At 35.1% G+C, this 13,043-nt stretch overlaps 3 protein-coding genes and 1 long non-coding RNA gene across 4 annotated transcripts; all 4 read left to right on the forward strand.

Moving 5' to 3' along the window:
- The first annotated feature begins 969 nt into the window (after nt 1-969).
- LOC143151137 (splicing factor ESS-2 homolog) lies at nt 970-3,004 on the forward strand. Its single transcript, XM_076319984.1, has 3 exons — nt 970-1,180; nt 1,314-2,472; nt 2,542-3,004. Exons 2-3 carry the CDS (start codon nt 1,319-1,321, stop codon nt 2,837-2,839), a joined length of 1,452 nt encoding a protein of 483 aa, XP_076176099.1. The 5' UTR covers nt 970-1,180; nt 1,314-1,318; the 3' UTR covers nt 2,840-3,004.
- A 159-nt stretch (nt 3,005-3,163) lies between these two features.
- On the forward strand, nt 3,164-5,412 carry LOC143151294 (uncharacterized). Its single transcript, XM_076320293.1, has 5 exons — nt 3,164-3,561; nt 3,638-4,061; nt 4,165-4,511; nt 4,631-5,018; nt 5,110-5,412. The coding sequence occupies exons 1-5, from the start codon at nt 3,462-3,464 to the stop codon at nt 5,345-5,347; spliced, it is 1,497 nt and encodes a 498-aa protein (XP_076176408.1). The 5' UTR covers nt 3,164-3,461; the 3' UTR covers nt 5,348-5,412.
- A 1,368-nt stretch (nt 5,413-6,780) lies between these two features.
- Nucleotides 6,781-7,766, forward strand: LOC143151660 (uncharacterized). Its single transcript, XM_076321009.1, has 4 exons — nt 6,781-6,834; nt 6,942-7,112; nt 7,243-7,517; nt 7,599-7,766. Exons 1-4 carry the CDS (start codon nt 6,781-6,783, stop codon nt 7,711-7,713), a joined length of 615 nt encoding a protein of 204 aa, XP_076177124.1. The 3' UTR covers nt 7,714-7,766.
- A 3,946-nt stretch (nt 7,767-11,712) lies between these two features.
- On the forward strand, nt 11,713-12,732 carry LOC143151550 (uncharacterized). The gene is made up of 2 exons (XR_012993369.1): nt 11,713-11,935; nt 12,068-12,732. It is a non-coding gene; the product is annotated as an uncharacterized LOC143151550 (long non-coding RNA).
- Nucleotides 12,733-13,043: the final 311 nt, after the last annotated feature.

The following is a 13,043-nucleotide window of genomic DNA, read 5'->3' on the forward strand; positions in this document are numbered from 1 at the left end:
TTAAATCAGTGAGACGCTGTTCGAATTAATAAACGAGACAATGCGTTTATCGGGCACCCTTTCGGTAAAATTTAATGTACGCCGAATCTGCGAAAAAACTGAAGGAAAAGAGAAACAGCACGCGTAAGGTGGACCTCAAAAGATTTTCGCTGTAACATAGTCGGCAGGCATATCCTATCTCGCCGCTGGAATCCTCATATGTCTTTCATCGTGCCTTTCCAACACCTCGGAGCCTCTCGAATCATTTTGCTCGGTCTCTCTTCCTCTTTTCTTCCGAGAGCCTGTGCCTCGAGCCACGGCAATACGAGAAGGCAATCATATCCCATCCCACTGTCTCAGCTCGACCAAAATATCGCTTCGACTACTTACCGAGTGGCCAAAGCCAGGGCCGTGTTTGCCCGGCGCATCACGGTGCAATACACCAATCCCCTCTACCGTATTCGAATTTCTCTCTCGTTAACTCTTCCATTGCTTTGTGTTAAACTATTCGGCTGCTTTTAATTTTTCATTTGATTTCTTATCAAATATCGTTCGATCGAAATTTGTATGTCTCGTTTTCCTCTTATTACACGTGTGCTACGCTGTATGCATAACTCATAATAGAAAACATGCTATTAAATTTAAAATCTACAGATTTATTTATCTTGGGAACTTTGTGCAAAATATACCCGTTTTAACGACTGTCAAATCCATGCTTTGCATAATAACTTGTCTTATATCCGCCGCCACATAGTAATTACATTTCGTTGTATTCTTCATGAAGAAAAGCTTTAAGCTGATTCTTTCAATATTATCGCTAATTATGACACTTAAACAGTAGGTGGATGCAATGATAACGCGGTATAAATTGACTGCGTATGTAAATCAGTTACCCTACCAAGTTCTCGCAATGGACGCATAATGACGCCACATGACACTAACAGTGATAGTTCTAGCAAAGATACATTACCCTTTGTTGGTTAGGTTTAATATTTGTGTGCAAGTGGTGTTTCCGTTTGACGCTCCGTGTACATATCCTGAAAACTTACAATTACGAAAAATAATTATGAGACAGGCGCAACAGTTTTCACTAATAATATGTGCAAGTATAAAAATGAGTATGAACTAAAACTATAGTATTAATGCACGGAAAAATACATTTGAGAAGAATTTCAGTGCATAACCTTACTTCTTTTAAAACGTAAATACAAATTGTTTTAATTTCTAAAAAATTGTTATGACACATATACTTCACATACTTCCAGGTGTCACTTTTTATGGTTTTTTGTGGATATTTTAAATCTTTGCTACTTGTTTTTATGTGGTTTTTGTAGGTTCAATGATGAATTCTCCAGGATCTCAAGCTTTAGAAGCAGCCAAAAATATGACAGATTTGGCTGTATTTAAAAAACCAATAGGTGTTGCCAAAAAGCACAAAAAAGTACAGCCAAAAATCTTAGATGAAGATGCATATATAAAAAGAATGGGAGAAATTATTCAAAGAGATTTTTTTCCACACCTAGATAAACTTCAAGCGCAGAATCAATATTTAGATGCATTAGAGCAAAATGATGTAAAAAGAATGAGAGAACTTTACGAGAAATATAGTTCAGGGCGACCAATAACCGAAAGACCTGCTAGTCCAGCAACATTTGAGACACCTATGAATAAAACAGAATCAGAAGATGAACAATTCAAATCGTTAAAAGTATTAAAAGGTATATCTGTAAGCTCGAGCACAAAACAGAAAGATAAGGTAGAAACTAAAACTGGATTGGACTCGTATTTGAGCATGCACACTAGCGAAGACAATGCAAGTTTTGAAGAGATGATGGTGGAAGCAGAAAAGAGACTTAAGCTAAAATATGCTTGGCTCTATGAAGCTGAGGAAAAGTCAAAGGCATTGACCAATGGTAAAGCTGAAGATTCTCTAGCTATTGAGAATGGAGATAAGAAGCCTAATCGATTGGACAGTTGGAGTTATAAAAATAAAAATTACATTATGTACGTTCCTGATGGTGTTGAATTAACTCCGGATGAAAGGATAGATTTAGCTAAGAAAAGACAATTAGTTGTACATGAAAATACAAGGCTACGGACAAATCCATTCAATGAACAGCAGAATAAAGAAACCATTAATGAATTGGCAAAGAATCAGTCAAAGGCTAACGATGGAAAAATTGGAGTTGACGGCAAGGAAATTGTTAGAAATCCAACTCCAAGAGTGAATGGATTTAGTTTTGTGGCAACTCCAAGTCCGATACCCGGAGAATGTGAAAGTCCTTTGATGACTTGGGGTCAAATTGAAGGTACACCGTTCAGATTAGACGGTGGAGATACACCCTTATTAAGAACAAGTCAAGGGCCGTCATTTCGAATGGCAGAACCCCCAAAAAGAGAACAATTAGCATTACAATTGGCAGAAAAAGCTGGCGAAAGGCACAGAGACAGAAAAACTAAAGCCTTGCAAGCAGCTAGAAAATCATTAGCGACGTACGTATTCCCGTGTTACTTATAGTATTTATAATTGTCTATATTAATTTTATGATTATTCTGTTATAGACCATCGCCAAGATCAACCATAGATCGCTTGAGTACCATGTCTCCAGCAGCTAGAAGACTAGCAACGCAGAAACTTCGTATCGCAAGTACACCGACTCCACGAAGGGCTTCGTTTTCGAGGACACCGTTGATAGGTATCAGAACACCAAGTACTCCACGAACAAATACACCATCAAAATCTAAAAATCGTATTGAATCCGAAAATAATGGTATACGATGTCAAGGTCCTGTTCTTACTGATAATTTGCTTAATTTACCTCTTCAGAGGCAAAGAGCATCGGATTTTTTTAATAAGTAAATCGTATAAAGACGTATCAAATTGTCATTTCAATACCATTTATTGTATAATATTGTAAATATATTACTATATTTCTGAATGGAAAATATTAACTTATATTGTAATTACTGACTGTTTATATCATAAAATTAATATTTTATAATAAAATACTACTAAAAAAAATACTCTGCAATATTAAATAGTTCGTTATTCTTCAATTAGAGCTGCAATACTAAACCGAAAAATTCTTATAAAATTAAAGTAACGTATTCTTAACGTTTTTATTTCCGTTTGACCTCATTACATATACAATAATACGGAAGTAATACGGAAGTAATACGGAAGTAATGCGGAAGTAGCCGATTGTCCCGAAGTTTAATTCATAAGTAAATTTTAAATGACAAAGCCACATTCGTTTATGTTTGCATAAAAATTTAAACAAACATATCTGCTATGTAGAAATAATTTATCTTTTAAACTCCAACATACTAATACAGGAAATTTCAAAAGCACGTTTAAGCATAACAGGATATAAGATTGTTACCGACGAATTATGCAACTCATTTTCGAATCTACCACTTTTTCGTATATATAAGGCAATCAGAGTTGAAGAACAAGGCAAAGACAAAAGATCCTCATCAATATGAAGTCTTCAATTCTGAATACTCTTTTTGTTCTCACAGTAGCACATTTGTTAATAGTCCAGGCAGAACAAGACTGTGCATGTGGAGGTTTGGGATCAGGTATAGGTTGAAACATGTTAATTATATATAATGTAGCTTTAATTTAAGACTTTCTTTTAAACTCTATTGATTATAGGTAAAAATCCATGCACTTGTAGTGAAACAGTGGTGCAAGCGGCAAAATTACCAACACCAACATATTATATATCACCACAAGATATCAATAATGCTGCACTTACAAATGATAATGCGGTCACATCAACTGGTACATCTTCAAATGCTCACTTCATTTCACAAAGCATTTCCAATCCCATTGTGTACAGCAATAGTAAACCTATTGTATATAGTAACGATGTGCCCATTGCATACAGAAATAATCCTAAAACATACAGTAGCAACAATTTCTTGAGTTCCCGTATATTACCTATTACTTACACAGAAACTGTATCTGTTCCTGAAACATTCAGCAGAAGTAATTCTGGCTGTGGTTGTAACAAACCAACTTCGGAAGCTTTAGAAAACCGCGAATCAATAAATTTCAATGGCAATATTGTACCCAGGTATTTGAAAACTTTTACTTTTTACGAATTTTTAGAATCACTAAAATAAGACAGCAAGCACATTTGAAATTTTACAAACTGAGATATTTGCATTTGTTTATAGATTTCCACCAATCGGCGATTTATGTTACCCACTTCCGGATTCTCACAGTGGAAAACTAATAGAAAAAACCAGAGTAACTCCAGCTTATCCTGGTAAAATCACATGTAATCCACCAACACCTTATGAAATTTGTATAAATACTCATAACGGAGATATCGTAAGTAGAACAGAACCTGGAACGTTTACTGGATCCAGATCAGCACTTGGTTTGTTTGGTGAATTGAAATCAGGAAACCATGGTTTACCTCCTGTAGTATATGCTCGTGCAAAGAGTGCAAGTGAACAAAAGCAATATGCAGGAATATCTATAAGTAGTAGTTCTTCAGATCGTTTTGAAGATGATACGGGTGTGTTTGCAATGTATATCTTGTCATAACTTACAATTATTATCTTGTGAACATTCTTAGATATATCCCTCTTGAAATTTAAAGTTACATAAAATAATATAGTTTTTTATATTTTTTAGACGAAACTAGAATAGATTATCCGTACTCAGAAACGCCAGCAGATGCAGTCTCTCTTACTCTCGCATACAAAAACCTACGTGCTCCAAATGTAATTTATAGACAAGGAAAACAATTTGTACCAGAAGATAAATTATCTTTTGGTCACCGAACAGTGCCAAATGATGCGATAAATCAGAATAAAAAGGTACCAGATATTCCAGAAGAAAAACTTGTAACAGTTGAGAAACCTATTGTAGAACTAAAGTTAGCACCTCCAAGAACTGTTGTTATTGGGTCTTATGATGAACGAGAAGAAGCCAAACTCGCAGAACTTGAAGCAATCGAGCGCGAGAGTATAACGCAAGAAGAAACTGTAGATCATATGGCAGAGAGTCTCCTCACTTACAAGTAAGTTTGTTGTTTTCAGATTAAAGTTTACGAAGACAGACTACTCTATTTGATACAAACGTATGCTAATTAATGTATTAACTATTTATAGAGATCTGGGTTATGCACCAGTGGGAATAAGTTATTCGAGATCTTCAAAAAACGACGAAATAATCAATGGAGAAATTAACGACAGTGCAGAAGTACCATGCGGCCCGTTAGGTCCACCAATACCAGATTATATTCCAGGTTCAGTAATAGTTCAACAACAGGTGGCAGGAGATTATTTTGGAAATCCTCGCATCGGTGACATCACTGAGACTATAGATATTCGACAAACAATATTGTAGTTAATTCTTCTGGTTCTAAGTCATGAAACAGCGCTATTCTATGTACAAATATTTCGAGAGATAACAATGAGAAATAAAATATTTTAAATGAAAATGTTAAGTTTTTCTACTTTTATTTCTTACAGTAATAAGTAATTTAGTTCTAGTATAAAATGTATTTAGATATCTTGCTATTAAAAAAAATGAATATATTTATAATATTGATCAATTACTAATTCCTAAAGAAAGGAAAATAAGTTTAATTTTTATTAGTTTTTTAATATATTAATTATAGAAAAATATCAATCATTCAAAAATACCCAACGATTAAAATGCCTCATTTGTGCAATTCTACTGCGGATAAAATTTGTATAAATTATACTTGAAGAGGAAACCCTTTTTATCTAAACTTCATAAATTGTTAAAATTATAAAAATTTTGAAAATTTGTGAAAATTTGTAAAATTACGCACCACTTTCAACCGGTGTGTAGCTGGAGAAAGAAAGACAAAATAATATTTAGTAGTATCTGTAACGTCTTTGCTGTACATCGAGATTTACGATGTTCCTATTACTTCGACTTCCGAGGTTTAAGCGATCCTGTCAACGGCTCGTGAAACGCTCTTTCGAGTCGGTTAAGAGAGATTTCGGTACGAGCAACACATGGCAGAGCAGATTGGTGGGGTAGACAGATTTTAGAATATACTAAAGCTATACTTTAGAATATACTGAAAGCTAAAGTGATGAATTTAAAATTTATATTGATACTTTTTTTATGAAAAACAACTATTGAATATACCAATTCAATTTTGTATCTATTTATATATTGTCAAACTATAAGAATTTTTTCTATTATAAATAATTGATTTCGTGAAAGTAACGTACGTTCACGTTTAGTATAACTTTTGTTTCAATTATCCCAAACAAAAAAAAAAGAGAATTCTAAAAAAATTACAGTATCTTGCGGAAGAAGATACAGAAGTCAGTACATATTTTTAAACTAAAAAGTACTATTGTACTTAAAAAAAAAGTTTCTTCTCGCTGTTTCAACAGGGTGCATAATTTTCATGTTTCATTCACGCCTTCCGCAACTTATTTCTTTCAAGCTTGAACCAAACATTTTGTTCTATATCGTTATCGTAAATGTATTATTGTCTAACAAACGAAAGATGTTATCGAAGTCGATGTTAACCGCACGTTTTTGGTAACGATCTATCTTAATCGCTCGACAGAGTGTCTGTAAACATTTTTAATTTATGAACAATATAGCTCGGTAATAGCACGTTATGATTATACTGATATACACTGATCAATATACAAAGATTTTACTTGCGTGTTTAAAACACGTAGCGAACGATACGTGCGTTTTATCTCCTTTTTCGTAAACACGTTTGTAACTTCCGCGAATGAAGTTTCCGCACTTCCGTTTACTTGAGCACGTTAAGGAATTCTTAGATGGAAACTGACACGTTTCATTCACTTTTTTATTTACGTATACTTAAAAATGATGCGACATAAACCGTTTAACCGATTAATCTGATAAAAAACAGGAAGTGAAAATATTTTTTATGATTTCGTATATTAAGAACGTGAACTCGTCTGCAGCTTAATTGTAGTCTCAATTTCAAGATATGATCATGAATTATGAAACTGCGATCTCGCTTTTTATTGCTTTTTATTCGATCTCCAATTTCGGGTGTTGTTACAGCTATGTCTACGATAGATCTCAAATAATGACATATACTGAACCTTTCGTTTCGTCATCACAATTACCAATCGCGGTCAAGGTATGTACATCAAATTAATGTCAATTAAGTTGACAATTTAACTATTTGAACACGTAGCAAAGAAAGAAGTGTTCAATAAAAAGAGAATGGTATATGTCTGATATATAATTTTTCAATCAAATAATTTCAGACACCGCAAGCACTCGTAATAGAGGAGACGGTACCTTTATCGTTAAACTCTGAAATTGTTCCGGATACGTATGTACAGTCTCGCCTCATCGAAAATCCACTTACAGTGGAGGTTTCAGATCTTCTTCCACAGCCATCACAAAGGATGATCGTAGTAAACGAGCCTGTACAAACAACTTCTTACGCGTTGAATACTTATGCTCTTCCTGTCGATTACGCAGCACAGACTCCGACAAGTTATACCATGGCGGTTGAAGTTCCAGTTGCAAAACAAGTGTAAATATTACGACTCACCTATTTATTAAATTTACTATGTTCCGTAATTGTAAATCTAATTTTACAAGTTCTCTTTTTCAGTGATATTTCTCCGAAACCTAAAGATGGGTTTTATCAACGATTAAAAGGACTTACAACCCATGTCGATAGAGTGCTCGTTCCTGCTTGCAACGATCCAGTATCGCATCAATGTTAAGCTATTTAAATATATAAGAAATACGGTGTAGGTATATAATATCAATAAAAGGTTTCCAGAATTAAAAATTATTTACGAATTTTATAAAAGCCTAAAATTAAGATCAAAGTTACAAGGTAATAAGCAAGATTGTAATGGCTTATATATGATGCTTCCAAATTTCTTGTCTCATTTTTTAATTACCTTCGCTTTGTAATCGTATAATTCACATTCACGCGTATAGATATCTAATCACTAAAGAGCTGCATACGTGTTCTTTCGTGAATTACATTAAATCAATATGGATAATTTAAAATAATCAAGAGAAATTAAATCTTGTTTTAATCGGCACTATTGCGTCGAGTTTGATTCATCAATTGGTAATCTTCATTGTTTCCGAAGTTGCTCACGATTTGCGTGCTGTCTCTTAAAACGAGATAACAATCCCGCGAGTATATGAAGCTACCTCCATCGTCTGGAGCTCACAAGTCTTTTTAGTACGAAAAATGAAGAACGAGTATTCGACGATTTTTTTCTTCTGCCTAATATTATCCACCGTTAACTTCGATACTGTCAATGCAGATATAAGTACACAAAGAAAAATTGTTGTTTCGCAACCAAATAAACTTCTAGATGGCCACGATACTGAAAGAAACGAAGAGGAATTAATAAGAGCAAGTCCGGTAAGTTTTCATTTATTATTTCTATGATAAGTAAAAAATAATGACTTTTCTTGTTGCATTACCGTAGGAAGTCGTAAGCTTTGCAGAGGAAGGGATAAGGAAACTATCGACTGTGTCAGAAACAATATTTAAAGATGTGAAACAGGTAAAACTTATCGTCAATCGCTTCGTGCAGATATAAAATAATTAATTGAAATCCGTGAAACACTTTTAGAACGTTACAGATGAATCAAACAACGTATCAACGCGTCATATACTAAGTTCGCAGTCGGAAAATATTACAGAAAGCCAGAATGTTTCTGCACAGCTAACACTGTCATCATTAATATCGGAGGAACTGCAAAATTGTTCCTGCGAAGTGGAGGCTTCACAGTTTAAGCAGAAGCATGCACTCAAAGTCATAATACATGAAATTTTCTGTGAAATAAATAAACTTTCACAGTACCTATTTATCGCTGGCCAAAAATTGAAATTTGAACTTGAATTGAAGCTACCATTCGATAGAGACGAAGAAGGAAAAATTGTAATCTCCAGCGAGAAGCTATTCGATATCATAGAAGATGGTCTAGCGCGTTTGGACATCATCTTAGGAGATCCTGAGAATCTAAAGATTTTATATGAAATCATCGAAAAGCATGTTCCTGTATCTAACATCCGAGAAACTTTGATTCGATTGAAAATCTCTATCGAGAAGTTCTTTATTTATATCCAAGAACTCCCTGTGTTCCGCAAGGGGTACATTGACGCAAAGATTTACATTAACGTTTTATACGAGCTGAAAAAAGAAATTCTTCTTATGAAAGAAACAGCACTGATTTTATTTACCAAATGTCTACCGAAATATTTCGAGGAAGAAGTGAAGATACTATGGAAAGCGACTTCGTTAATGAGATTATTATTCCATGAATTTACCACTGAAAATTACTTTGTCGAATGTTTAGTGATTTTAAAGGAATTTATCGGTACCTTCTCTAGTTATTTTCATGGACACTGTGCTTCTGGATGTCTACAGTCTATAATTGATACAACGCAAACCTTTATTTCAGTCCTTATACGAAATTTCGTCTCGAACTTGAAAAATTTTGATATACAATATGACGAAGGTCTTATTTCAATAGTAAAATCATCGTTATTTTGGATGTTCCAAGGTATTTCAAGTTTGGCATGTATCTGGCTGAAAACGAATGAAGTTCCTCCGAATGACTTTCCTGTGGGTCCTGAACCCTGCTTAGTGCCACCTTCGGAAATACCTTCGATCAATCCTGCGTGTATATTCTACCGTAATATTCTACCTGATTGCGCAAATTCGAATCAGTTCTCTCTTTCCAGTGACAGAACGAGAACTTCTTCAGATGATACCACTAGTTATTCGAAATTCGAGTCCTCACCGTTTAAAGTACCGCAAGTTTCGTTCTTTCCATCGAGAACAACTTCTCAAAGTGGATCGTTTGTTTACGTTCCTCAATGTACATTAAGTGTACAATCTAATATTTGCATCCCATTGCTACCACCGATTCCGGCATTACCATTGGGAACAACTTTCCAAAACAACCTCTTCAACTGGTTTTCAAAATCTGACGCCTCTTCTTCCACTGGAACAACATTCGATACGCCCTCTTTAAACAGTATTTCTCAGTATTCTCGGTTACACCCACATCTTCCATCAATAAGTACCATCGGCAAAGAAGCTTCTTTGCTCAATCGTGCAATACCTCCGGGAGGTGACACGTCAGTCGGTACCAACTACGATGGGACTTTAATCTCTTCTTCAACATCGCCATCTTTGCGCCCGCCACAAAGTGGGTCTTGGAATTCGCAGCTAGGCAAGCTACCACTATCTGGCAATTACCTTAAACTTCTTATCAATTCCTTTTACAAAAGTTTCCACTCCTATCTGCAAAATAATCCCTCGATAACATCATCGAATATATTTGAGAAAATGTTTAACTTACGACCATCGATACTTTCGCTGATAAATTCTGGTCCTTGCGGTACAGCGACTTTCTTGTCCTCTTTATCGAATCTTAACAATATTTTGTTCCGTGTTGTGCCCTCGCAGACTTCCTTGCAGCTACCTAGAAACGAAATAGAATACGAATTAGGTAATGTTGTTCTATCGCCGGGTGATATAATTGTTATTTTTCCTAGAGAAGATATAGGATTGGTGAGCCGCGTAATCAACACTATCGGTCCGATTAATTTCAACGTGTATAAATTGAAACCGATCGACATAGGTACTCCTAAAGGTGTAAAAATTTGGTATCTTCCATCGAAAGATTTGCATAATCGTGCATGCAAGCAACAATTGAAATTACTTTCTCAGGCAAACCAACAACTCCGAGATTGAATCGCGTTACCATTCAATATTATCATGATACGCCATCGAGGAACATATGTAGATGACGCATATATTGCGTAATACGTCTCCACCGCACGTATACACTTAATGTACACTAAAATTATTAATTTAATAAACGTGTGATTCATTTATTTCAAAGTGGAAAAGTTTTATTTATTGCTCGCGAATATCATACAAAATTGTACGATTTGTTTCCTATACTAGTGAAAATGCGAATAAAAATTTAACGTAGTTTATTTCACATTCCTGGTACTGGTTCTGCAGAAGAGAGAACAACAAGGACCAATTTCGAAATTGATTTTTCGAATTTTGCGCATAATTTTACCAATTTCGGAGAGAAATTGAAACACGGCGCACGGAAACCAGAAGAAGGCCAATTTGGGCCAACAAACAGAAAGGTAAAATATTTTGGTGTTTCTAGCGGCGTACGAGTATTATGAAAACTTTTCGTTCTACGAAAAGTATGGAGCAACGAACAAAGGATCCAGAAACACGAAGAGTTACTTAGTCGAATCAATTGAACAAAAAGTTTAAGGCGTAAAAGAAAATAGGAGAGTCGTTAGGTTCCCCTGCAAATACGACGATACGTTAAGTGTAATGTTACTTATACCGCGATAGAGCAGTGGTTCCCACTGAACCACTGAATTGAACTTAGAAAAGTCGTTACTTCGAGGGGATTCTTCGTTTTTATTGAATTGCCGTTGCACAGATTGAATTTTCTTTCTAAACGATCTCGAGTGCACGCGAACTATTTGCGAACATTGAGGATTGTACCATGCACCCGAGGCTGAGTTCCATGCATTTATTAAAAGTCATAGAAACGAAGATAAAGGAATTACACAATTTCCGGTGAACAAAGGCAACCTATTGCAAAAAATGCAATTCACGATACGATGCGAAATAGTTGCTAGTAACAAAAACAGATGATTTGTCGGTGAGCAATTTATTTCAGTTTGACACAAAGAAGGGGCAGTGCGAACGGTGTATGCGGTTAGCGAACGACAATCGAGAATCAAGTATTACACACAAGTGTACATAGAGGATTTTAAGTGGTCATTAGTGTGATCTTTGTAGCGCTCTTCGTGCGAGGCTTCCAGTTAAGCAGTTTACTGCTGTCCCTCTTGGAAGGAACAACGATTACAAAATGGCTCGATATCTTTTCTTCGCCGTTTTCTTAATCTCTCTATTTTACTTGTTACAGGTATTTACCTTATACTATATTTAGACAGTTAATCTTAACTATTGTGCGTAGTGTTGTAATTACGATAGTGATTTTTTTCACCGAAAGAAACCATGTGAATTCTAATCGATACATTCGCGTATTATCGTTTAGGCCAAACCGTTGCCGGATAATGCGCAGCAAACCGCATTCGATAGTTTAGACAACTTCACGGATCAAGTGCAAAAAGCATTCAAGAGCACATCAGATACGTTGCAGGAGAAAATGAACCAATGGATAAACAGTACCAACATGAACGACGTCGTCGAAAAAGCGAAGACATTTTTCAACGAAGCCGGCGACAGTATCCGTAAGGAGGCAGAGACGTTAGGGAAAAAATTGCACGATTAAATAACCGACCGATCATTACGTACATGTAACTCTAAATAAAATCCAATCTCCGTACGAGTAATGTAATACTTCTTTTGTTCGTCTTATTATCTAGAATTCTTACGCATATGCAGAACTGTAGTTTGAATACATTACAATATCAATTACCGTGGTGGCGGTACGCTTCAAGTAGATATACGAATTCGACTTCTCTTGCTTCTCAAACACGGATCAAATAACATTGCGTCATTCTTGTGGCGTTGCAAGTATGCACGAGTACTTACACGTTGTTTGAAAGTAGTGTCAACTTTGACTCGGATATTGAGAAAAAAAGAAAATGTTTAATTTATTGGGGTTTAAATTGCTCATCGTGGAATTGATCGATGAACTAGTTACGTAATGTATTCGTAATATTAAAAAAATTCTACAAATAAAACGCAGAAATTTGTCACGAAATTTTGTCATTCCCCTGATCCCAGATTCATATGTGTCCTTTGAACGTACATTTCAATGACGTCTAAAATAATTTTTTACGTTCAATAGTTATCGCAACAAGGAATAAAATATAGATAAGAACATCCATGAAATCTTTACTACGGCGAGATAACAATTACTCCAATATTTCAGTCCTTATCGGATGAAAGCGTATCGGAATACGGTAAAAGTTGTTAAATTAAAATAATCATGGGTCAAGGTTTCTATTGATTGCTGACAGTACGCGTATATGCATATATGCATGTATATACATATAGAATATAGA

Source organism: Ptiloglossa arizonensis, chromosome 9 (assembly GCF_051014685.1).
Source record: "Ptiloglossa arizonensis isolate GNS036 chromosome 9, iyPtiAriz1_principal, whole genome shotgun sequence".
Classification (NCBI taxonomy): Eukaryota; Metazoa; Arthropoda; class Insecta; order Hymenoptera; family Colletidae; genus Ptiloglossa; species Ptiloglossa arizonensis.

What these genes read in the sequence shown, in the direction of transcription:
- LOC143151137 (XM_076319984.1), top strand. Translation starts at nt 1,319, where the DNA reads ATGATGAATTCTCCAGGATCTCAAGCTTTAGAAGCAGCCAAAAATATG. An exon ending in GCTAGAAAATCATTAGCGAC is followed by an intron (nt 2,473 to 2,541) that starts GTACGTATTCCC and finishes ATTCTGTTATAG; the next exon opens with ACCATCGCCAAGATCAACCA.
- LOC143151294 (XM_076320293.1), top strand. Translation starts at nt 3,462, where the DNA reads ATGAAGTCTTCAATTCTGAATACTCTTTTTGTTCTCACAGTAGCACAT. An exon ending in AATGGCAATATTGTACCCAG is followed by an intron (nt 4,062 to 4,164) that starts GTATTTGAAAAC and finishes ATTTGTTTATAG; the next exon opens with ATTTCCACCAATCGGCGATT. An exon ending in TCGTTTTGAAGATGATACGG is followed by an intron (nt 4,512 to 4,630) that starts GTGTGTTTGCAA and finishes TATATTTTTTAG; the next exon opens with ACGAAACTAGAATAGATTAT.
- LOC143151660 (XM_076321009.1), top strand. Translation starts at nt 6,781, where the DNA reads ATGGAAACTGACACGTTTCATTCACTTTTTTATTTACGTATACTTAAA. An exon ending in AATTACCAATCGCGGTCAAG is followed by an intron (nt 7,113 to 7,242) that starts GTATGTACATCA and finishes AAATAATTTCAG; the next exon opens with ACACCGCAAGCACTCGTAAT. An exon ending in GTTCCAGTTGCAAAACAAGT is followed by an intron (nt 7,518 to 7,598) that starts GTAAATATTACG and finishes TCTCTTTTTCAG; the next exon opens with TGATATTTCTCCGAAACCTA.